Here is a 26,659-nt window from a genome sequence, read left to right as displayed (position 1 = left end):
TTGCCATGGACAGCTCTACGGCAGAGGAAATGGACAGCCACGGCCAGCTCAAATTGATAGTCCTGCTATCGGTGAAACAGGTAAAACCAGACGCCTGCCCTGGCTTTTACTGTGCACACTTCAGTAACTTTTTTTTTTTTTTTAAATACTTTCCTTCTTCATATTTCACCATGAATTCATGAATAAGACTTAGAGGACTGCTACTGCTACCTGAGTCTGAAAAAGAGCCACGTACGAGGTGACCACATAGATGTCTTAATGCCAGCAATGGTTGTGCGCTGAGTTCGAGATTATTGTATTAGCAGGTTTGAGCGGCTTACTTACAGATTTACACTGACTTAATGCTTTTGCGACTCAAAAATCTCACTAATCTCCCTTGGAGCCCATTATCTTCCTGTTATGCCACAGCGTAATAAGGATGTGGTCACCTTTATGATTCTTATTAAATACACAATATTTTTCAACCAAGGCCTGGTTAACGGCAAATGCCTTTGCACTGTAAGTGCTAGAGGAGCAACACCCATGTGATCTTTGGCCTGGAAACAAATACAAATTAAAAGCTGGCTTGGATTCCTTGAAGTGGCAAATAAATTCTTCATAGCTCCCACTTCCCCTTGGCCCAAGACCACAAGAGCACTTTTGCAAGCAGGAGTGGGCCTGGCTAAGGATTAGTTTTAGCTGGGCCAAATTCATACACAGAACTGCACAGGCAAAATTGCATATTCAAGTGACAAGTTGTCATAAAATATTTCCCAATCCTTTCTTATTAATAGTACATGGTACAATCCTTTCTTACTGAAGTACATTGACACTTCAGGATGGTAAATATTTTTCAGTATACTATATATCCACAAAAGGGACTTTAAGCATTTCATCTTGAAGTGTCAGCAGATGAAATACATTGAGCTTAAAATAAAATTATTGCACTTTTGTCTGAGCTGGCACAGACCAGAAATTATAACACCTGAACATCTTAAATTTTCAAACAAATTAAACATTCAAATTCTGCCTTTTCATTTTTTCCCTGTGGTTCTCAAGTATAGCACTTTAAGATAATAAGTATGATCTTAAAATTTTGTTACAAACATATATTAGAGGGATTACCTTGACATAAATACTCAGCAACATTTTAAAAGCACTGTTTTTAATTGCTAGTATATAATTCCTCGAGAAATGAGTAATAAAGACACAGAGACCTTTTCGTAAAAATGCGTCAATTAAAATGCAAGAACATTTCACATTTCAAGTTCAAGAAAATTCATACTGAAACATCTCATGCACAAATCATTCCAAACTCAATGTTATGAAGACGTAAGAACATCATCACCTTTTAACAGAAAATACACAATTCAAACCCAAAGTTTGGTACCTTATGAGAAAAAGTGAAAAAAAGTTAGAGAATATACTGGAAATGATTTCAAGTGAAAAAGCAAAAACTGAATTGTACACTGACACAGCATACTTATAAGTTTTAGCAATATGCAGAATATCCTGTTAACTGTTACATGTAACATCATATGGGGAATTGCACAAAACCCCAACACTAACAATGCTGAAAACAAGAACTCACTGTAATGGAGATTGCTTTGTGAAATATTCCAACCTACTTCCCTTCCTTTCCTTTGCAAGACAGTTCAATGAAAATCGTGTTTGTTTTTAATTTCTTTAAAAACTTTTCTATTTTGTTTGTCTTTTTATCAAAATAGGTATTTATATGAACCGAAACTAGCTGTCACCCTAACACCTATGTGCTTTTTGAGTCACTCTGATTCATTTCTCAAATTATCTTCCTAACAGACTTATTTCCTTTTGAATTTTATCACAATGAACACAAAACTACCAGAGTTAGAATATGAAAATGAAACAAATCTATGATTTAGCTGCACATCCACATATCAGCTTGTTTAGCCAATGGTAGATCAATTTGGAAAAGAAAAAAATCACTCAAGAATAGCTTCTACATTTAACTGGATTAGAGTCACAGACTGTAAAGAGTTCGGTTTTAGTAGACATTTTTACATGAATAGTTTCAAGTAAAACCGAAGAAAGCTACCGGTTTCAAGTAGCACTGAAGATGCTACCAAGCAATTACTGTTGCTCAAGTAAATTCTTTTAGCAGCCATATTTATTCAAAGCACGGCTCTTCAGTCTACGACAAAGACTGCATTTATTGAGAATTCCCTTGGATTTAGGATATTTAAACAGCAAAATCATAGCTATTATGTCTATCAAAAAAAAAAAACAAAAAACAAAAAACCAACAACAACAAAAAAAAACAAAGTCCTTTTGAAGTCCTTTTGCATTACCCAGAGACATTTAATCTTCAGTGAGCACAGGGTAATCCGCAGACACATTCAGTGGACTGGAGAGCGTTCACATATCAGCTACATTTGCAGATGATCACGCAACCTATTAACATATTTTTAAATTGAAAGCACTTACCTGTTCCCCTAACTTTTGCATTTGACTTGTCTCATCCCAAACCAAAGTCAGATACAGCTGTAACCACACAGCTACACCTGGACCAGGCCTGGCTCACCACCGGCCAGAGGCAATGCTACTTGGGCAAGGATCAGGGCTTCACCCCAGCAAGGAAAGGGAGGGAAGAGAGGAGGTGTAGCAGAAGTGCTGCCCCAGGAAACACGTGCCAGCTGCCAGCCTAGCCTTCCTGGGACCTGGCCCAGCCAAAGCAGGAACGTGGCCAAACCACACTGTTGCCCTGAGCCTATTCTGCCTCTGCATACCTCTGAAGGTAAAACCAGAAGTGGTGACCAGACTGTGAAGAGGTAGGACTCTAGCTGTGGACACCTTCAATCTCAACTTTTCTTTAGAGAGAACTCTTCAGTCTTCAACTGTCCCAAAAGATCAGGAATAAAAAAAAAATTAAAAAAAATCTCAAAGCCTTATTTCATCTTGCTTATTTCTTCTTCCTAAGTCACCATACATCATTTTTAATAGTTATTGCAGCCCACACTTTTTAAAAGCTTCCATGGAAATTCAGTGGTTAAATGACACACAAAGAAAAGTTTCAGAAACTCTCAGGTAACTTGCCCAGTGGTTCCTGAGACCCAGCTGCAAAGCACAGCTCCTCCATGCAGGGATGGGCACCGCATGCTACAAACCTGGGGCTAGCTGGCATGGACAGTAAGGCCAGAGCATCCACGCTCCGCACACAATTAGCAGACACTGAGTACAATAAATGACATGCTCAGAAGCAGGCCAGTAAAACCCTATGCATTCATCCTATTTTCAGCTTCAGTTCAATACAAGAACAATGCTTGAAGAGAATTTGAATTTTGGGTTGCAAAAGGGGTTTCACCAACAAGTTCCAAAGTGAACATTTCAAACTGTGCAAACCCAGAGCTACAGCCTCAGCAAAGAGATTTCAATTTGTCACCTAAAGACTGCTTTTAATATTTTGTTTTAGCTTGGCAAGTCATTGCTGCCTTAGAAGTACCATATTGTCTCCAGCCTTCGCTACTGCAGCACTGAAAATCATAACCCCAGAGAACTGAGGATACCATACAAATATTTAATATGTTTTTACAGATTTTCACCCATGACAATAAAAAGCCCTTGTTAACTATAGCAAAAATCCTCTGATGACCTGATATATTACAGTTCTCTTAACTGCAGAAATAGGCTGGCTCCTCTATGTGCTGTATCATTTCCTACAGCTTTTGCTTAGTATCAAAATATACAAGTTTCATATTATATTAACATTGAAAATTTAGGTGCTCTCATGGGCTCTTAATGAGACACTCAACTCAGAACTTCATTTATAGATTATGTATGTTATTTTCAAATCTGTAACATCTCAGGAAAGCAAGCAAAACCGAAAATCAAGAATGTGCTGATTTAGGCAAGAAGGGTATTGCAGCACCCTTAGGTGGTGCTATCTTAGGGAGACCAAATATATGTAAGAACTGTTAAGGAGTTCAGACTATCTAAGTCAGAGGGAATTTCGTTCAGTTAACATATATAGGATCAGACCTTCAGAAAGGATAAACTCGTTTATGAGATTTATCTTACTACACCTTCTTGCTGAAGATTACTTGGCTGATGCTACTGTTTGACTTATAAATAACACCTTGTAAAACTTTCTTCTCTGTACTCAGCTCACATGTTCACCTTCTCCTTGTACCTTTTATATAGATTTTGAATTCCTTACTTTGGAATTATTTATTTGTTTAGGAACTAATTTGCACCTGAAGTTAATGCTGATGCTTACTGTCATGTGAACACTGATTTTTTTTTCAAAAAATTGGACCACCGTATCACATTCTTTGGTGCAAAGTATGTCCATCTTCCCTCTATGAGTTCAAAAAGGATATAATTGCAGTGCCTTTTGTTGGTAGCAAATGTACAGAAAGATTTATAAAGCAGGTACTTTTCCCATCTGATACACTGTAAAAATAACACAGTGTATTCTCTATAAATTAGGAAACAGAATTCATCAGCTTTGAGGGATACAAACAATTATCTCTAAACGTTAACTGAGTGTAGGTGATTTTTGGTGTCCCTTCCCCCAAAAAAAGTATTTTAAAAATAATAATATTCCAAGCAAAACAGAAGCAAGTCAGCAATCCCAAGTACTCAAGTTTAACACCGTTCAATATGCATGACAATATACGTTATAAATTTGCTTAGCAGTTAAAACAAAGAATCACTTTTCCACATGGGAAGCTTAAGATTTTAGAGATATACACAGTCAGGAGAAAGAGGGAAAAAAATACAATACTATAGTCGATATTAGTAACACCCTCTAAGACAGTTAAGATTTTATGAAAGCACTATCATGTCCTCTGTGAGAAGTATAACTGCACAAGGAATTTCATACTTTAAACATGAGAAAAGACCAAAAAAGCATTAAAGGATTCCAGGATATAAAGCTCCAATTTAGATTTAAAATACTCAGGACCTTATACAAATATCAACAGCACAGAGGTCCTCTGTAGCTTAGGAGCTTTGTAACATTTTGTATTCTAATCAGGAAAGGCAGTCCAAATTATTCCAACTTTTATTTTTTTTGTTTTCCATTATCTTATCCCTCTCTTCTCTGTGTTGTCTTCTTTAGTTGCTGATCCTGCAATCAAAATTCCAGTTTCCAAATTCCATATTTATTTGCAGCCAGAAAAGAAATAATTAGAATCTGTAATTAAGTTTTCCCCTTGCATCCTCACAGGAGTCTCTTTTCTCCAACTCAGCACATCATCCTTTTAGGACTTCCAGGATTGCATTGAACTCCACAGAACCAATTGCAAAAGCCTCTTTCCCTCTATCACCTCCACCTTTTGTCCCTCTCTTAGCACTTTGCACCAGGGGAGTTTTAGGTTGGATGTTAGGAGGAACTTCTTTACCGAAAGGGTTGTTAGGCATTGGAACGGGCTGCCCAGGGAAGTGGTGGAGTCACCATCCCTGGAAGTCTTTAAAAGACATTTAGATGTAGAGCTTAGGGATATGGTTTAGTGGGGACTGCTAGCGTTAGGTCAGAGGTTGGACTCGATGATCTTGAGGTCTCTTCCAACCTAGAAATTCTGTGATTCAGTTTTTAGACTCAGATATTCATATTTCCCTGATTCTTTCTGCTGGCTCCAACCATCTCCAGATGCTCATATTCTGTGTACCTCAGGGGAGACAACAACCTTCTTCCCTCCAGTCAGCTCCAACACTCTCAACTCAGTGCCTTCAACAGCTAGGGCATGGCAAATAGCTATACTCTGCTCTACCAGCTCTTTCCTTTTAGGGGAACATAACATGTAATACAGGGAATATAAAAATAAAGCAAAGAAATAGAAACTGGACAGAATGGTAGTTTGCAAAAAGTACCCACAAGCATATTAAAGTTCCCTTAGGTACTTGCTATACCTGGCTTGCACTTTTTTTTTTTTTTTTTTTAATTAGCGTGTCTAGGTGCTGTTGCAAGTATCTATTCAGGTTATTTTATTTATATATTTGATGTTTTCAGCAACAGGGTAAGAAGGAAGGCTTTTTATCAAAGTAACGTGCATGCCTCTTCCAGATGATATCACAGGAAACTTCACTTGCTCATGGTTTCCTATCCTGCCTTCAAAATCCGAGGTAGCTATTTAGGCACTACAGTATTAGAGATGTAATGAATATTTCCAAAAGAACTAAATTTGTTAAAACCTTGCAGCTGCCAACTACTAAGCCAAGTAAGTATCATAAACCTACTCAATGTGATTGTATGTCCCAGTGATGAATTAATACCTATTTGCTATTGTGATCATTTCACAATCTTAAAATTATCTCCTTATCATCTCTGTATTTACATGCCACTGTTTTGCTGAAGAACAACTCCTTACGTCCTCAAAATCAAGGAATGTGGTTTCAGTGAAGGAAACAAGGAATGAATTTGTGCTCTGCATATGGTCATATTTAATAAATTCTGTTTCAATGCAAAAAAGTCTATAATCATTGAAGACTGAAGAAGTGAAATTGCTACTAGAATCATTGAACCATTTAGGTTGGAAAAGACCTCTAAGATCATCTAGTCCAACCTTTAACCTAGCACTGCCAAGCCTACCACCAAACCACATCCCTGAGCACCACATCTATACGTCTTTTGAAGACCTCCAGGGATGGTGACTCAACCACTTCGCTGGGCAGCCTGTTCCAATGCCTCACAACCTTTCCAGTGAAGAAATTTTTCCTAATATCAAACCTAAACCTTTCCTGGCACAACATGAGGCAATTTCCTCTTGTTGTACTGTTTGGGAGAAGAGACTGATCCCCACTCCATTACAACTTCCTTTCAGGTAGCTGTAGAGTGCAATAAGGTCTCCCCTGAGCCTCCTCCTCTCCAGACTAAACAACCCCAGCTCCCTCAGCTGCTCCTCACAGGACTTGTGCTCCAGGCCCTGCACCAGCTTTGTAGCCCTTCTCTGGACATGCTCCAGGGCCTCGATGTCCTTCTTGTTGTGAGGGGCCCAAAGCTGAACACAGCACTCAAGGTGCGGCCTCAACAGCACAGAGGGATGATCACCTCCCTGGTCTTGCTGGCCACGCCGTTTCTGATACTGCACTGATGAACCCTTTCATTTTTATTTTCTCAGAGCATTTTCAGATCTGACATTAGCTGTTACAAGGCTGAAAGTTCCTTTGCTTAGAAACTGATCCTCCTCATTGATTCCTCCTGTATTATGGAAAAAAAATATTGTGCTCTGCTTCTGAGCTACTCTTCAGTTTACAGAACAACTCATATGTAGTCGCTCTGAAAGCTTCTTTTGTCTATAGTGTTGCACTTCAGTTTGAACATTCTCACACTGTGTCTTAGTTTCCCTTTTGTGCTTACTTTTCCTTTGAAATACTTATTTTTTCCCCCTTTTAATCTTCCCCCTTCTACTGGGGAAAGATGCACACTGATACTGCTTTACCCTTAGCATATGGAATAATTTTCTTGATCACCAATTTAGACTTGGCATTTCTTTATTAGTAATCATTTTATTTGTGGCTTCAAGTATGTGATCAACGAGTATCAATCTGAAATCACCCATTTCCATTTGGGTTTGCAATGGCAATGAATACATACTTTATGAATAAAGGCATCTGAAAGAATATTTGTACCTCTAAACAAAAAAATGAAGAAATAGACACAAAAATAATTCAAGTAACAGCAATACTAATGGAATTTGTACCTTAGTGATCTGTATTTCAATTTAATAAATATGGTGCATAAAAATGAAATCTTTATTTGCAACAATGTTTTAAGGCTTCATTGAAACCTGATAAAGTCAAAACTTGAATACAGCCTCCTCCTCAGACAGGTCTGTTACAAGGCTTCACTGCTGTGCCTAACCTCATATCCCCACACCCAAAACCTTTGCAGAATCTGTATCCTTCCCCTCAATCATCTTTCACCATCAGGTTCCAAAGTTATGGGATGCCCATCACAATAATACAATCTGCATCACAAAAGCACATATTGCTAAAGCATCATTTTGAGATCCATGTAGTTTGCTGAGGGGACACCATTTATGCAGATTAATTTATTTTATTTTATTTTATTTTTTTTACAATCAAGAAAGGCAGAAGCCATGACCTTTTCAAGTTTTCAATATAAAAAAAATCCTTTCCACCTTCAGGAACTGACTGAATTTTAAGACTGACAGATTTTAATCTCCACTAACTCATGCAGCTTGCATTCTCAGACTTTCAGATTTCTAGCATGTTTCGACATGCTTCTCTGCACAAAAAAAAAAAAAAAAAAAAGGTGCATCCACATAAATGTCATAATCAGATGCCAATTTGGCTGCTAAAGGTATTCTGCCAAGATCTTTCCTCAGATCGCTTCTCATCTCTCTGAATTGCACCCCTCAATTTGGGGAGAACATGCAGTTTAATTCATTTGTTACATGAGCATTTAAAAAGAGAAAATATCAACTACTGATGCCCTTGAAAGCAATTGCCTTTTCAGACTTTGAGATATTAAAATTCATCACGCCCATTTTCTCACTGGAGATAAAATTCAACCCTGAGCAATGGCACAACAGAAGACATATCCATCACTTTAGCCCTCTGTAGTACAACATGGTTTCTTTCACCTTGTGCACATGGAATATAATGACCATAACCATCATAAAACCTGATCAAAGCAAAAAAGAGACAGTGCCACTAGGTGTAGACAAGCAACTAAATTTCTGCTTCCCCTCCAAATTCACTTTCTCTTGAAATCTCTGTTACAAGTTTCTTTTCCAGCCAGCCAGCATAAAACAAAGGCACGGACCAAAGTCACAATTATTATCATAAAATGTTAAAAAACAAAAAGAAAAAAAGAAAAAAGACAGTATCACATCAACAGATTAAAAATTTCCACGCACTGTGGAAACCTGTCTTCTCCTTCAGATTTTGACTTCTTCCTAATAAGTATGCAATAATCCCAAGTTATAAAATGGTTATTAGTCATTATTTAGGACAGAGTAATGAACTTCAGCTATTTTAATTAACATTTTTGACTCTGGAATATGGAGATAATTCATTATTAAATTAGTCACAGTTGTATTCCAGTGTCAGACCACACAATTAGTACATCTTAAAAATACTAACCTAAGTTCTGCAAATGATAGTTAGAAAGTTGATGGACCCGTTAGAGTGTAAACTGTCTTTGAATCCTTTATCTACTTGTAAAAACTCCTCCCTTACATGCACGATGCTGAAATACGATGAGAGGAAAAGATTACCTATAAAAGTAGGTAGTCTTAACAAAAGTAATAAAAATACAGCTTTAGTTAAAAATTATAATGGGCTGGTGATTTTTAAAAGAGTGGCTTTAAATACAATGCTGCAGAAAGAATGATCCTTTAACAAAAGCATTAGCCCTCTTGAAGACATGACTGGGTATTTACCTCAGGCACAGCATTGTGTTTTCATTCAGCAAGTATTTACAGAGAGATTTATGGAACGTGTTTGAATCATTTCTTATTTCATAAAGGACAGCCTTCTATTCCTGCACAACAATGAAGTAAATAAGAGATAATATATTCCTGAAGTCTAGTGTGACCAGGCTTTAACCTACCTGAAGCTACAGTTATAGCGTAAACAGGTGATAAATATACAGACAATTTCTGACAGAGAGTAGCCACTGTATTTTCTCAATAGAGGCAGGTGAGATTTCTCAGGGAAGCACGTACCCTGTATTCAAAAACATGGCCAAAATTTTATAATCACACTTCTACCTCGATGGGTGGCAAAAGTTAAAGGACATCTCAGATGCATTCAGACATGCTTTAAGTCATCCCACTATTGAAAAAAAGAGAACAGAAAAATTAGAAAATATGTAGGGCATACCACAAACCTCTGGAGGTACTCTGTTTATGAGACAGAGGAAGGAGGCTGTGAATACTAACAATTTTAACAAGTTTCTATTCTGAGCAACAGTGAAGTCTGGGCTACCTTCAGCAACAGTGAAGTCTGGGTATCGTACCTTCAGATAGGTACGATATTCCTCAATGGAACTTAAGCACAGGCTTCATACTTTAAAGCTATGAGCACCTTATTTGGAGGAAAGCTTCACCACGCTAAGGGGGATATTGCTAACATTAAAAAGGTAGATCTGCAGTTTTCATCTCCTGCCACTTTGCTCCCTCTCCCACTGCTGTTGTCCACAGCTTTACAGGGACCACTGAAATTCAAAGCAATGTCTTTCATTATTGTCCTTCCAAATTGTAAATAGGAATTAAAAAAAAAAACAAACACAAAAAACAATCCTTTCTCAGACAAGATACCATACAGCATACCTGGAAGAAAAGAAGCCTTAGAACAAATATACAAGAATATAGTCACAGATAAGGCTACATTAGACAACCAGGATCTGTCAAATGAAATGGGATTACACCTTCCCATTGCTCTGAGGTGATTTGTTATCCTCTATGCAGATCACTGTGCTCAATTTACTTCGTACTGAAGATTTGTTCCCCACCTGTTTCCTATAATTCTCCCCCCAAACCAATGTCATCAAGTGGATGTCAGTTAGGAATGCAGGTCTATTATCACAACATTACCAAACTAATGGAGATGCAGTGGTAGGAGTAATTTTTCTTTTTTAATTTCCCTGAAAACATTATGTCCTATAGCCAGATCTCCATGCCGTGTGATTTACCAGCATGATTCTCAATTAATCTGCAGCTGTGGCATCACAGTATGCCACTGAATATCACTTCATCTTGTGACAAAGCAAAAGACAAACCAAACCAAACAAACAAACCTGCCCCACAGCCAGAAAAAAGACACAATCTAAGCAGAAGTAAATGATGTTTGATATTTATAACCTAACTGTTGTACTTTAGGACTGAAAAGAAAAAAAAAAAAGGATTTGAGAAGCAGCATAACAGACAAAGGGTTTAATCTAAATGGGTTAAGTCAAAACTGTTTCTGATGTCACTGCTCTTTTTTGGCTGAAGTGACAACTTTAAGCCCCAAATTAAGAAAAATGTCTTTGAAACTAAAGTTACCTTGTTACTTCCAGATTAAATATTTGCAGCACAGGAATTAGCATGCAACAGGTAGCTTCTCATTAACAGCTAGATGTTATTCTGAAAGTGAAGTGAAACTACAGCAATGACACTGTAACACTTTGAAGACACTTCACTGCATGTATTGTAGAAGAACAATACATTGTTCTTCTATTAATTCTCTAAAAATTCATTTTACTCATCAAGTCTGAAGTCCACAGAATTAAGTCATACAACTTGTTAACTAAAATCCAATTCCATGAGGAGAAGCAATACTAACACAAACTGGAAAAGAATGAGATGGCTGTGGGATGGCTGGGATATCAACAGCTCTGTGAAGCCTGTCACTGGTGATGAGCAAGGCTGAAGCTCCAGGTCCAACTCCCAGAACTGATGCTATGTTTGCTGGCCTTGCAGCTGTCGAAATACTTTCTGTGAACCAAGCCCACTACGTGGAATTCATCATGACATTAAAATTGGACTCCCAAAATGTCACTTTTACATGGTCCCCTTTCAACATTAGAATTCTGTGCTAGTTTCCCACGTTTTTTTTCCAGCACATTTAAATACTATATGACTTCAGTGGTTTTAAATGGCTAAAACCAACAACTTTACAAGGGGCTGGTTGCTATACGGTATTGTGAATTGCTATCAAAGACACCTCTCAAAGCAAAATTTAAGAAACATTCTTATATTTGTTTTAGATATCATCTTAATACTGTTACAAACTATTTCATAAGCAATAAAAATAAATTAGAAGTTTATAGTTAAAATGATTAAAGGACAGTTTATCTATGACAGCAGAAAAATTGCTATCACTTTGTGATGCCACAAGATTACTATAAAGTAGGCTTAATTGTTCTTAAAAGTTGAATAAATCATTGTTTTATAGGATACAGACATCAACTTTCTTCATGTGGACAATTTTCCAAATAATAGAAAATTGCTTTGCAATTTTAGAAAGAATCTTCACCTTGAAATAATGCTGATTTCTAAAAAAATATCAAATATAACCTATACTTTATTACATACGAAGATAAATATTTAGTCTTGTGAAATTGATACAGTCTTGTGAAATTGGTCAAGTGATACATCCTTTGTAGTGCTGTGCTCCTTCTGAAAGAGATAGAGGAGCTAAAAGAAACAGATAAATTTTGGGAATCACAGAAAGCCTAAGCTGTGCCAGCATTAAAAAAAAAAAAAGTGTAAAAGAAACATACAGCAAGTGGTGTATGTAAGAAGTTTGAATGGATCGGGACTGCAGCAATGTTTTGTATAGGAAGGCAAACTCCAAGGGCTTGAGACAAATGGCACATGGACCTGGCACCAAGAGATGGAGGTGGGTGGAAACCATACACTTGGGAGGCAACTCCCCTGAAGAGAAGGGGTTGTATGGCCTTGCTTTGGTTGTGCAACTCAAACAAGGAGAAGAGCTCAAGGCCATTTGCACACTCAGAAGCAACAAAACAAGCTGCACTCTCACAAAAAAGGCAGTACAATCAGTTTTGGAAGGCCTGTTCCTGTCTGGGGCAGCAAAAAAGGGGTTTTGCTTCTCCCTCTCCTGCCTTCCCTTTAGGTCCTGAACAGACCTGATCTTCACCACAGATACTTGGTAAGATGGAACAAGGAGGGAGAAAGAGCCCAGCCATGTTGCAAGGAAGCCATCAGCTCAGTGACAAGAAAGGGAACACCAATCGTGCTTGTAAATCCTTCTCTCAGCTACTGCCTGACCTCCAGGACAGCAAAAGCCAGGTATGAAGCAGCAGGCACCGGCATGGATCCTCTTGCTGTGCCTCTAGCAGCATGTCTGATCCCCGGCACATGTCTGTGCCCCATTTCACTCTGGAAGGTCACCAGAAGAGAAGACTGGACTCCAAGAGCAAACACCGCCCCTACCTCACTAGAGCAATAGTTCTACGGACAAAAGATAACGTTAGCTAGGAAAGTGGCTCTGTGCTGCATGTGTCCCTTGTGTACTGACCACTGAAAGCATCTGTAATAAGTACATTCTTGCCCAGTCACCACTGCTGAAGCGTGACACGCTGTCAGCAGACACAGGACCAGCCTACCACGGATAACTCTTCCCTCTGAAAAGCACCCCCTCCGACTCGCCACATCAACACCACAGCACTCTCCTGACTGCAGCCTCCCTCTACACAAGAAACCCAGCTGACAAGGAGCCCTGTTTCTGTTTGGCACTTGCTATCACAAATTTCACAGGCCTCTTCTCTTTGATCAGCATCCTCCACCACGGCACCCAGGAGGCAGAACAGCTTGTGGAGCCACAGCTTTTAACAAAAGACAGCTTCGGGCTGGTAGAGGCACTGAGATCCAGCATGAACAAGCTCGGGGAGGCCTGATCTGAAGGAGAAGAGGCCAGAGGAGAAGCTGTAGGGCAGCCTAGCAGCTGCCGGAGCACACAGGGACAGGCAGCTTCAGAAGCAGTAGCAAGAAGTGCTGCAGGAATGTCCCTGCCGCACACGCGCTCCCTGACAGATAAACCACACGTGGTAAATCCCTCACTTCCTGTGCCAAGCCACTCTTCAAAGGCAATGCAAATTTTGACTGCTTATCCTTCCACTGTTTGACTTCATTTGCAACAGATGTTTTGTTTTGCAGTCCCCTTTTTAACTTCAGCTATGCCGCACCTGTTCAACCACAGAGCCTACTCTCTCCTCCCACGATTTCCTCCCACTTCCCTGAAAAGCACAGACTGGTGCTCCAACTGCCTTACACACCCTGTCTTTTTCGAGAGGTACCTGTACTTCTGGTCTGAGCACCCAGCACTCAATACTAACACCAGCTGACTGCAGGACCATTCAAAGCTGCTGGATTTCCCATGATGAGAGCTGGGCCACTGGGTATTCCCCACAGTGACCCTCAAGGGCCAGGGGCAGAGACAGTCTGTGCACCCTGAGACAGTACTTCAGCTTTCTTCAAGGGTGTCAAGGCTCCTGGGAACCAGGGAGATGCATGTCCTTCACAGGGCTGAGGAGGACAGGTTCGTTCCTCCAGTGTAATTGTCGGTCCTTCCTTCCTGCTTAAGTGGGGTTGAGGACAAAGATACTCACCTATAGCCTCTAAAACCAAGAAACACTCTTCAGAGCTTGAGCACTGTGCAAGTTTTTAGCTCTTACACATCCACAGTTCACCAGTACCTCCCTTGCTTTTAACAAGAATCACTTTTTTCAACTGATAATGCTCCAAGCCCAATTTGTGGAAGGTCCGGAGTAAGCACAGATGCCCCCAATTACAACCAATCCCTCACAGTATACTGGGAACCCCTCTCTTCCAAAGCTTTTCATAATTTTATCCAGCAATCACACCCTTTTATAGAAGAAGGCTTGTTTTCATTGGACCCTTGATTAAAGAGGCAAGTGTCTCTATAAGCGTGCACAGTGCTGTCAGCTTCCAAAGGGTGACAGCAACTGACCTCACAAATATACCACTGTCATAGCCACATTCCTGTACTGTAGGTCAACACCAACAGTCCAGAACCTGAGGAAAATTGCTTTCTCTTCAAGGAAGTTACAGAAGCCCCAGACTTGCAAGACAGCATGATTTTACAAGCTTAGACTTGTTTCATGTTTAACTTGAGTTAAATTCCAATAATTGAGTTAAATAGGACTAAATCCCTTGTCCTAACTTCTGATTTGACAAACTAAGCAAACTTGCAAAAGAATGCCTATTCTGTGACCCATTCTGACTGTAAGGAAATCTATCTATTAGTAATAGCACTCTTCAAATTCCAGTGGTGCTCATGTAAGCATCCCATCAAATAAGCTTGTCTCTACTTCTTGTTAGCTCATGGTTTAAATGAGTAAAGCAAGGTCTTTAGATTTGTAAGGAAAATAAGTGACATACCTGTCTTGACATAAATTATTAGTGTTATTAGGCTGAGTTGCAAATACAAGTTATGTTCCTATTCAGTAAGTAAATTATTTTGATATTCACATGTTGGAGTAGTCCCTCCAATTACATCTTTTGTGGATTCACGTTTCAAAACCAGAATTCACATTTATTGCTAGTTTTAGTGCAGAAGTTTAGGCTGTTTACATTTTATAAGACAGAAGTCACTACCCTTTGAAGACCGAAAGTGATTGTTTAGTAAAAGCTATGAACCAAAGAAGCCTATGCAGCTACTGCTGTTAAATTTGAAGGATTATTTTTAGCTGAGACACCATGACAGGAACACACCCAGTCATAATTTAAGCTTCAAAGTGATGAAGAAGTCATTCTGCCCCTACCTGAAATTATGCTGGAAAAGACTATGTTCTGCAAGGTCCTATTATTTATTATTATTACTATATTATTATTATACCTCCTGCAATACTTAGCCTTTATTGCAGAACTATGGTTATGCATTTCATTCATTAGTGAAATACATGAAAAATACAAAAGTATACACACAAGCAAAAATACAGTGAGTACATAGTACATTTTTGTGAAATTCATAAAGTGAATTTCATATACCCCACAGAGAAATCTTAAGAGTTCTGTTCACTGATTGTTGCTTCACCTAGAGGATGAGAAACTGATCAAGGCTTTATCCTTAGTTCTGTAAACATTCCTGAATGTAGTAACTACTTCAGAGCTCACAGAAGAGAGGTGATGTCTTTTTTTTTTTTTTAAAAAAAAAAAAAAAAAAAAAAAAAAGCATTTCCATTCTGAGTCAGAAATGTGCTTCAAATTCAGTAGGAGCTCTCTTTTCAAAAAAAAAGAAGCATAAGTAGATGGCTTCCAAGTATAATTAGCATAATTTTGATTTCTGATGTGTAATGTCAGCTGAAGAGAAGAAAAATCAGACATTGTCCAAAGTCTTTCAACTAATTTTGCATTCTCTTTTCTGCATGAAGCAGAAGGAGTATGTTCCTACAGGCACTTGTGGTAGAGGCAGGAGACTGAGAGCTCAACAAGAAGGAGCCCAAGACTCCCTCTGAGTATTGACTGCTCTTCAAGCTGGTTGTGCAAAAAGACTGACAGCATCCATCTACACCAAGCAATACACCGTATAGCTTGGCATGTATCTAGCTTTCTTTGATGCCCTGATGATAGGGGCAGAGGGGACAAGTGAGGGAGGATCAGTGCAATGCAGAGCTGGACTGATGGAGCAGTCTGTCAGAATGAGCCAAGAGTAATGTTCAAGTCTGTATCCCAAAGACAACAAAAATGAAAATCACCTTCACAGGGCCCATTTCTGCTATCCACATCAGCATCTTCGTGCAACTCTTCCCCTTTCCTTCTGAAAATCCATCTTCACGTATTACCCACAACATCCTGTGTACCAGTTGCATTCCCTATACTTGTGATTTATGTTCATAGGGTTTCCTTACTTATGGAGGTGCTCTGAAGATAACAGCCACAGGACAGCCTGTTACTTCAGGCTTCTGCAAGCAAAACAAGAAACCCTCTTCAGGGCATGATTGGGAAAGCGTGCTTAGTATAAGAAATAGAAGGTCACATGTGGAATGTGAGGATCAAAGCTCAGTATGAACATTGCTTCACTCACTATCACTGCCTCTGCTGCTCTGTGATTTAGACAGATGTCTTATCCCAGTCACGGGAAGGACAGTCACCTTTCTTCATAGAAACATACAAAAATGACTATGCAAAACATACACTATGTTAGTTTCTTCCAATGGAAGGACGTGGTGTTCTTCAAAAAGTATGAAGTTGTTACAGGTATTTAAATTCTGTGAGTGACATCTTTTTTAGTTAAGTATTTTCACTTATACACTCAACACTCAAAACTTTCATAAAGCAGTAGAAATCTCAGCCATGCAAAACTACCAGATTTTCCTTTGGAGGAAAGATTTTAAAAAAGAAAATTAAGTTTTATAAGAAAACAAACTCTCTTGCTTCAAAAAGTACATGTAACCTTTTCTTGATGAAAACGAGAGTAATTTGAGAATGGACAGAATCTTCCCTATTTGATCAATGCAGCAAAGATAAGACACCAGAAATACTTGCAATTCCTAAGGCAAGTTCTTTCCACATCTGCTTTAGGCTATTTTGGCTGTTGAATTTATATACTCTAATTATTTTGTGCATTAAATACCAGAAATATCCCTGTTGATTTGTGATCTATTTGCGGGTTCCAAAACAGCTGCACTTCACTTGGTTGAGAGGACATTCTGTGAGGAGGACTTGTACACCAATGCACTTCATGGACAATCATTCCTATTTACAGATAAATCAAGTGATGCTAACAGCTCTTCTCTGTGACATAGTTCAAGTTTGTGTCTGTACCTATACCTAGGAGAACCTTTGTAGGAGAGAAGAAGATCATTTACATATTATTCATCTCAAATCCAAATAAACAGTCCTTCAGTTTCATGAGGAAAGAACTTCATAGTCTCTTTACAACACACAGAATATCTTTGCAAGCAAAAAAAAAAAATAAAATCCTAGCATTTTCTTCAGAGATGACAGATTTCTCTTGTATAAAGTACACAAGATTAATAAAAAACACTCTCCTTGTAAGTAAACTCCCTCCCTAGATTAGCTTAACCTACTGTATACATAACACAGCATTAAGCATTTCTACATTTCGTGTATACCTTTAGGGTTCTGCTGATAGCTGCATCTGCGTAAAGTATTTTGTTTGACTGGCATGCACACAATGTGTGTTGTTAAGCACATCAGAAAGAGAAGAAATAGTACTAAAGAGTAAGACAGAACTCATAAAAAGACAATCATGCAAGTTACATTCACCTACCTGTACTAGTGCGATATGTGCCTGTGTGTGCTGGTTGCAGAGGGTCCCCCTGACTCTGGCTGAGACTCCTCATAGGGGGCTTCTGATAAACTCTGTCTTCGTAAATAGGATCTATATGATGTTCTGGAGACTGTAGTGCCCTTAACTCGGAGCCAAGGTGGCTGTGCTGGCTGCTGTAAGATGCCCGAGACCCAGCTGCAAGAGACATTTAAGAGACGTTTAGGAGATAGGGGGAAAAAAGAGTAGCAAATGCAGAATGTGACTTTATGAAAATTTTACTTGAAGGTAGCAATTAAACAACACCACTCCCTTTTCCCCCCCAAAAAAAGTTTTCAACATACAAAGCAGCAGCGTGCAATGGCAGCAGCAGCTCTGGTTGCTTTAGTCGCATCATCCAGCTGCCTGTTATCTACTCCAAAACCTAATTTTTTTTCAAGGGAACTATGGATATTGGAGAGAGAGAGAGGGATTACGAAAGACCGCTAAAAAAGTCCTACACAGTTATATGGGCAGGAGGAGCTGTTCCTAATCCATGAATGTTTCAGTCCAAAGGCAACCACAGAAGAATCAGGAATGGGGGAGAAGAGAAAGAGTTGGAACTAGCTTTGAGTGTTATGTCCATACCTCAATATCTACAAATGAAATAAAAGCTAATGAGCTGATGTAGTTGTATGAAGGCTGATCTTTTTGCTGATTCACTGGAAGTACAATAAAATGGTTGAGCCTTATCAGCATTCTGTCCTCAACTGTTTAAAACAATCGTATTTCTAAGACTCTACAACTTAAATCCTCTGAGGATGAATAAACTAAACACACCATATGGAAAAAATATTGCAAGGATACGATGCCTTTTTTTCCCCCCTCTCTCTAATAACAAGATCGACTGGAATTGAATTAAAATATTTTGTTTTTCAACTATTAGAAATAGTTGAAAAATAGTATTTTCTATCATGACGTTAAAAAAGAGACTTGTATAGCTGTGATTAGTCTTGTCACTTGCATCGTTTTGTCCTATTAGGAACACAGGCACTTCAGTTCCGTGGTCAGCTTTCAGGATTCCCAAGGATAGTCATGGGGAAGGCATACAAACATTACACATTTTGAAGGGAAGAAGTAGGAAACTAAGCAAGCAACACCTGACAAAGGTGGGTCTACTCCACAACATGGTAGCATGCTATTTAAATATTTAGAAAAGCAATCAGAGATACAACTACCACATCCCTTTCTGATAATCCTATGAGATTAAAATCCTGGATGCAGGCTTCTACCAGCTCATCTTGTGCTGTTCACAGACAAGTTATGTAGGCATGCCTACTGGAAGTCTCTACCACATTCATTGCATTGACAGTGGTTTCATTACATAAACACTAAATATTTCTAAAACACAAAGCAAAGTGATGTGTGATATCAACGCAGGATAGAAATGAGAAGGACACACAAAATTATTTAAACCTTAATATAAATTGTCTGGAGGAAAAGAATAATTTCTTCTATTTCCTTCTCTCTAATCAGCATGTGCCATATTCAGGATTTATTGCAAAGTTTTCCACATAGATGCATGTTTTAAGTGGAATATCTTATTTGCATATTTTTCCCTTCAAACATTTTTCAGACTGAGTTGCCATTAGCACGCTACTGCAACTAATTCTGTTGTTGCCCTTACTGGAAAACCTGCCAAGAACCTGAACAACATATTTTACCTAGAACGACTGCAATTATCCAGGAAGTTGATATTATTCTTAAAGAATTAAATTCTCTCTGGTCCACATTTTCAAATGTTCTTTAACCCTTGCACATTTGTGACCGATACTCAGAAAAGCTCTGCCAAAGTCTAGCAACCCACAGAGTGCCCTAAAATACAGCCAATTATCATAACGCCCAAATTTTTGCATGAGCTGCTTTCACTGTGCACTTGGTTCAATCTGTATTTAGGGAAAATATATAGGGAAAAAAATGAGGGCAATATTTCAGAGGTTCAACAGTGCATCAGCAAGCCAGGCTTGCTGCAGAATAATTATATCTCCTTCTATAGGTACGACTTTTGTCCATTTAAAAATGGACAATCTCTTTGAAGCAATAGGTTTCCTTATAATCTTGCTTACAGCAAACTGAAAGATTTTTTTCCCATTGATTTTTGTGGCAGTATAACCCAAATATTAACTTGCTGTCACACATTATGCTATGTTTATAGCTCTGGTGAGGTGAGCTTATTTCAGCTTCTTCCATACTCTTACCGACAGTCCCGAATCTGCAACTGCTAAATGCTGGTCTATTTAAAAATCCACCACAGCAGTTTATTTGCATACTGCACATACTACTAGGACTAGAACATCGTTGTACTAAACAGTAAACATATGTATAACCAGAGACACTTCTTGCCCAGAACACATTACAGTTCAAGCAAACAAGACAAGGACAAACAGTACAGGAAAACCCACGTAACTTGCACAGTCTCCCTATTACATTTCAGGAGGGCAAAGATTTCAACAGATAATTAAAATACTTTCATTTCAGAAACATAAACACTCAGATCTCCAACATTAAGGCTATCAGAACATGAGCCATACCACTATTTTTCTCTTTGTACCCGTTTCAGTAACAGTCCTGTAATACACTTCATCTTGTCGCACAAACTTGGAGATTGTTCCTTAGACATCCAGCTTAGCAGCTTCGAAGTTGATACGACTTACTGTGCACGTTTCTTTGAGTAATTTTTGTGTTAAACATTTGTTAATTCACAGGGAATGGTAAAATAAAACTACTCTAAGTAAATAAGCACTTTTTAAAACAAGTCCCTTGAACACAATTAGTTTCAGGCAGAAACTGATACTTTTCTACAGGGCTCACTAAGCAATTTTAATACACAATTTCCAAGTAATCAGACATCAGTACTTAAACACAAGATACTAGCACCCTTAAAAGTTCTTAAATTTTGTTTAAAGCAATATATAAAAAGATAGAACACCACAATCATTTTAAACGTTTCTATTAACTTGCTATTTCTAAAGCCGGAATAGCTAGTTCTGCTTTCAATTAAAATGCCTTTTCTCTTGCTCTGTCAATTCTTACACATTAATTTATTCAAGTCTAAACTTAGGAGCAACAGATTTTATTGCACATTTATTTAAATATTAAAATGACTAACCAACAACCATAGGGAGAGAGGAGACAGTTGTGTCTGTTGCTGGTGCTGTATCACACCTGATAAAGATCACATAGATAACTTTCTGAAAAGCTAACGTGCAATTACAATTGAAATCAACAGAAGACTTTTTTTTTTTATTATTATTAAAGAAAAAAGCGTGTGTGAGATGGGTTTCAGACAGCTGCATCCTACCTACAGTGAGCCCCTCTCTGCCATGTCCTGCTGCTACTATGGAGGGCATTGGAAAGATGGTTAGGATAATTGATCAAAACCAAGACCGTGAACTTGGAGAATTGATGCCACTGAGAAAGGGACAGGCATAACGTGCCTCCTGCCAGCACCTGGGTTAGTAGCAAACAGCTACATCCTTTACTGCCTGAAGCTATGAGTGGATCTGCACAGTTTGCTTCAAAACATCTTGCATTTGTGTAGTCTACAGCTCACAGAGGTCCAGAAAAGGAAAGCAGAAATCAATATACTACAAGGAAGTAATAAACACTGGATTACCAAGGCCCATTAGCATTCTCATCCTCAAGGAGGCTCATCGCAGTCAGAAGTTGCTTCCCGAAACCTAAAGCTGTCAGGAAGGCATTGCTCACCCCAAACTGCGCTTGCCCAAACCCTCCTTTCACCAGGCACCATCCTTTCACCCCACCACTCTGGGTTTCTTGAAACCAAAGCAGAGATGTTCACCGAGCCCACATGCACCTCTGCAGATGATGCACAAGAATCATCGCCCTCCCTGGCCAGCCCACCCCAAACAGCAACACCATTTTGCCCTCGGGAGGGTACAAGGCACTGAGCCAGTTCAAAACAGGTCTATGTACAAGTCCAAAGACAACTCATTATTACATCTACAGTTCTGCAAGCTGTTAATTACAGATGAGGCATTTAGCACGAGAGTAGACACAATTCTTATGATCATGGTTCTGAAGTGTTTTAGTTTCCTCCCTTCAAGATTAAAAAACAAAATAGAAGCACTGAGAAGAAGAAAACTATTACTTGAGGGCTGCATAAAACACAATTAATTCCTTAAATAGTCCAATCTTTCGTCTGAAAAAAAAAAAAAAAAAAAAGACTAAAAAGACTGAGTAAATATTTAATTGCAATGCGGGAGATCCATCACAACGGAAAGTATGGAGAAGACTCAATGGCTCTAAGGAAAGCTGCAAGATAAAACAGAAACAAAGCAGACAAGTCTTAAAAAAAAACAAAACAAAACAGGGTATATACATATATATATATATATATTTTTTTTTAAACAGAAATTGATTAACCATGAGAATGGAAAAGAGTCTTCTCTGCTTTCTGAAGTCTTCAAAATAAGACTGACACTAAGTGGGATGCCTCTAGTGTTTTCCACAAGTTTTACTGAATGAAGATATCACATTCCCAGAAGTTTTGCTCTCTTCCAAGGGTGGCAATAGAAAGAAGCTAGGAGAAGTGCAATCCTATCTACTGAACCAAAGAGAATTTCCACCCTTTATTCTTTAAAAAAAAAAATAAATAAATAAAAATACCCCTACTAGATGAAGATTGCCATGTTGTTCAGTAATATGGGGATATGGTTGTTTTCCAGGATTTTTTTTTCTTTTTTTGACAAAAATCTCACTTTCCACTAGAAGAAAATATTATAATCAGGTAAGCGTAACGTGAGAGAGATACACAAAATAATCCCTAATTGCTTATTCAGAGTCTGTGCAAGCCGTCATGGAAATAAATACAATAGACACATTTAAATGACACTGTTAATCTGACAGTTTAGATCAATACAGTAAACCACCACACTGGCAGCATTTTTCATTTTAATAAGCTAGGGCCATTAAAACTATTCAAATTAATGGATACACAGACACGTATATATGCATTAATAAACCCTGAACAGTTTTTATTTGTGCCACTTGTGACAGCCTGCACAACGAGTCACCCTGCCTTGCTAGAGCCCTATGAATTCGTGATACTCTGAACATCTCCAAGAGCAAAGCACACAGCGCTGCCCTCCTCACCAGGCTTTCAGAGCTCTTTAGAATTATGAAATATGCAAGCAACCAGCTCAACCTGAAGAAAACCATCCAGATTTGACACGATAAAATATTCAGCCCCTCATTTTCAAATCTGCCAAAACAGTCTTCAATGGTAGTGTTAAGCACTTTCCTTATACATGTAATCCAGGAACATCACTAATGAGATATGAGCTGAGGGTGAAGCTCAATATCCATTATATTACAAGAAAGAACACTTATCAGCAACGTGTTTACATCATTTAATCTAACATGGTTACAACCCCACTCATTTCAACACATTTTCTCTCTGGCTACTTCAGGCTCTGAGTACCAAACTCGGATTTTGAACACACTACAAGGCAAAGCACTCAGGAGATTTGATTTCTTAACAAAGAGGATTGACCATCCACAATTGCCTGTATAGATTTTTCATTTCAAATGTAATGACAACATCGCTCATTTAATTTGCAATGAGTTTTTCTTAGATTACAAGTGAAAAAATACACAATAAAATCACCCATACAACGGTAACATTGCAACGAGCTCATCCTTGAGATAGAAATGAGACTGCAGGCACAGAAACTACAGGAGAAGAAACGCAGCATTTTTTGTGGCTTTGGCATGCCACATGCTTTGCAGAAGACAGAAAGAAGTGAAGTGAGGTATGGCTTCATTCAGAAAAAGCAACATGTGAGAAAGAGGATATAAACAGAGATTTCTGCTCTGAACTCATAAGTAAGAAGACCTATTTTATAGACACTAAACTGGTCTAGGTTACGCGTAAAGAAGCTGATGTGAAGCCAGGTGCAAAATTAGAGAGAACCGAGGGGATAGGAGAGGAAAGAAATCAAACATTTGTAACTGGAATTTTGCTATAAACACTGACCTTTTTCCTCCAGAAACATATGTAAAAACCTCTCCAGAGCACTTGTCTGATAACATGCATCTTCTCCTTATACCATCGGAAAAGGATAGTACAGCTTACAACAAACGTTACTGTATCTACATCAAGAAATACACTCAGAAACCAGGTCTATGCCAGTACTGAGTGACGAAAAGCAAGGTACAGAAGAAAACTAATCTAACCCAAGTGCTGAAAGTGAATACAAATCATCAGGATGTGACAGATGGTTACATTAACCAGTAAGACAGGACAGGCCATATGGCAGAACCAGCTAATGCATACCTTGGGTGCATCGGTTTGTGCCCCCGGCATACCAATAATCTGCGCTAACCAGAACCAAAATAGACTCTGGAGCGAGCTCCTTTTAATTTGAGTTTAGCTTTCTCTCATCTGGTTAGGTATTATGCACACATTCTCTATATGTTGATTTGGGTCTCAAGTTTTTGTTTGGTTGTTTTTTACCCAAATGTTGAAATAAAGATTAACGAGCAGAAGTTCAGAAGTAAACTAATATTTGTCCTTACGCTCTTCTTCCATTCTCCTTACATGACTCTGTTCGTGACTCAGGCATATTCATATAAATAAAGAAGGAAATAATACCATCACTGAATTGATCGATTACATATGATGCCTTTCAATTCACGTCAAACACTGGGTGTCCACAAATAACATGGATGTGTTACTCTTGCATCCACAGCTCATACTATTTTTTTGTGTGATGATCTCTCATGTGCTAAAACACAAAAGCCATGAAAATTGAAAGACATACTTGCTTCACTTTTTGGTCTCTTAGACTGCTTTTCCTCATGCTTTCTATTTAAAAGATTAAACTGTAATATGATGAATGGTCTGAGGTGCTTCTTGTAAACTATCTTTGCACCACCAAACCTATTAGCAGTTTCACTGCCGGGATATTGTCGCATTCAGCAGCATGGTTCACACCCTGGAATTTCCCAGACACAATTTGTCCATTATCCAGATTAAGGGTTTTAGGAAAGTCTCCTCAAGAGAGATTGTCTTTGGCTGCTTAAAGGACACCGCAAAACCAGTCCGTGACCTAGGGTTAGTGCTTTTCCCATCACTGCTAAAAATAAAGAAAGGTAGCAAGAAAAAAAAAATATACTTTTAAGTGTAGTAAAATAAGCTATAAAGTAATGTGATATGTTTACTATGTCTTATAAGAAATCTCAGCATAATTTTTATCCCACTTAAACTAGTTTTTAAACCAAATGTTGAAGCTAATTACATTTTAAAGTGCATTTAACAGATAAACAAATATTTTCTTAATTTTTAATTCTTACTTTTTAGTCATGCAATGTGCTTTTGCTGCCAAGTTATTGTTATCAATAGCCATATAAAAAGCCAATAACTATAAATTTGCTTTAAATTCTACACTACTATAAATCTAGGTGAAAACAAAAACACGTATGTTTCCTCACAAGCATTTTCTTTTTCCTGCCACTGTCCTCATTCTGTTGAAAAGCATTCACCTGCTTAAAACATTTTATCAAAAATAAATTGTTAGTGGGAAAGAAAAAAAAAAAGTAGCGTGACTGGGAGCAAAGAGATAAGAGGCAAAGATAGCCAGAAAGAAACAGCAGATTAAATGTGACAGACAAGTTCAGGGAGATAATTCCCATTTCATTTCTGATACAGAGAACTGTCACTGAAGAAAACAGAAAACAAAAAGTCCCCCAGACCAACCAATACCACACAGCAACAGTTTGCCTTCATCAAGGCAGAAAGTGAAAGACAAGGATCATATACTTTTTTTCCCCTTTAAATTATTAACTGCATGATCACATTGGGTGCTTCTTCCCTCCCTTCTATTAAGCTCTGCCTCTTCCCTTCCCCCTCAGCCCGGCCAAATTCATAGGAAAGGGGAAAGAAGCACTGGCATAGGCAGCACTCCACAGCCAGAACCCCATTTTCAACATGCAGCGTTAGGGCGATGCCTGGCTTGTGCTGCTTGGGGAGCTCACCACTGCCTCACGACAACCAGAAACCAACACCAAGCCTCTGTGTCAGAAGAGATCTGTGAAGTTTTGCTTGACTTCTGCACCAACTAGAAACGAAAATTTACAAATTCCATATTTTTAACTGTAAAAGCTTGCAGCACTCCATGAGCTCTATGATAAGGCTGGTGCTGGGGCAATACATTCAGTGTACTTGGTAAGATGCAGAATAAATATTCAGAAATAAACACTCTGTGGGATATTTAACAACAGTTAATATATATTTTTTTGCAAACCAAGGGGAGGAACAGTGAGCCTGTAACCCCCAGGCGAGGCCTGCCTTCCTCCCTGAGGCTCCAGGCCTCCGGAGGCAGACACGGATATCCCAGCAACAGCAGTGCAGGCTGCACACCCCCAAACTCACGGACCTTTGTAGGGTGAGAGACCACTTCCAGCATCCAGTGTGATGTGCTAAAAAGCTGCCTCCACCAAGGAAAACCAGGGAGCCTGCTTCTGCGCTGGCTCCCCGCCACACACCGAGTGGGACAGACACCCAGAGCTTAGACCAAACTAGACAGGGAAGACTCCAACTGGCATATAAAACGTGCTGATTAAGGAATGCACTTTGCAAAGGACTGATTCTGAAAAGGAAATGTCACAGTGTAACTCTTTGGTAAGGGTAACACCAGAAGACAAAACTCCCTGGGGTAATGAAGCGTCCACTCTGTCCAACTACACAATACTCCTCCATTGGCCTTTGCTGAATTTCTGATCTAATCATACTGGCACTTCCGCTTGTTCAGTTTCAGCAGGTAGTCTTCCTGATAACAGTGAAAATGCAAAGAAACCGTTCCAATGAATCCCAACCATGCATGCATCTTCTAAAAAATACTGTTCTCTGTTGAATATTGCACATAGTTCTTGGCAAGCATTACGTTCCAGACTCTGCTACACGCAGCTGCAA

The 26,659-nt window shown here is 38.7% G+C and overlaps 1 protein-coding gene across 7 annotated transcripts in view; it reads right to left on the bottom strand.

Moving 5' to 3' along the window:
- The window catches only part of CTNND2 (catenin delta 2), a 641,797-nt gene that overhangs the window by 234,929 nt on the left and 380,209 nt on the right, over positions 1-26,659 (bottom strand). For all 7 annotated transcript variants that reach the window (XM_032182073.1, XM_032182078.1, XM_032182072.1 and 4 more), the window contains one exon: positions 17,689-17,883. In XM_032182073.1, coding sequence (XP_032037964.1) covers positions 17,689-17,883 — 195 coding nt within the window. The remainder of the gene's footprint in view (positions 1-17,688; positions 17,884-26,659) is intronic.

This window comes from Aythya fuligula, chromosome 2, assembly GCF_009819795.1.
Source record: "Aythya fuligula isolate bAytFul2 chromosome 2, bAytFul2.pri, whole genome shotgun sequence".
Lineage (NCBI taxonomy): Eukaryota > Metazoa > Chordata > Aves > Anseriformes > Anatidae > Aythya > Aythya fuligula.
This window is presented reverse-complemented; position numbering and strand designations above follow the sequence as displayed.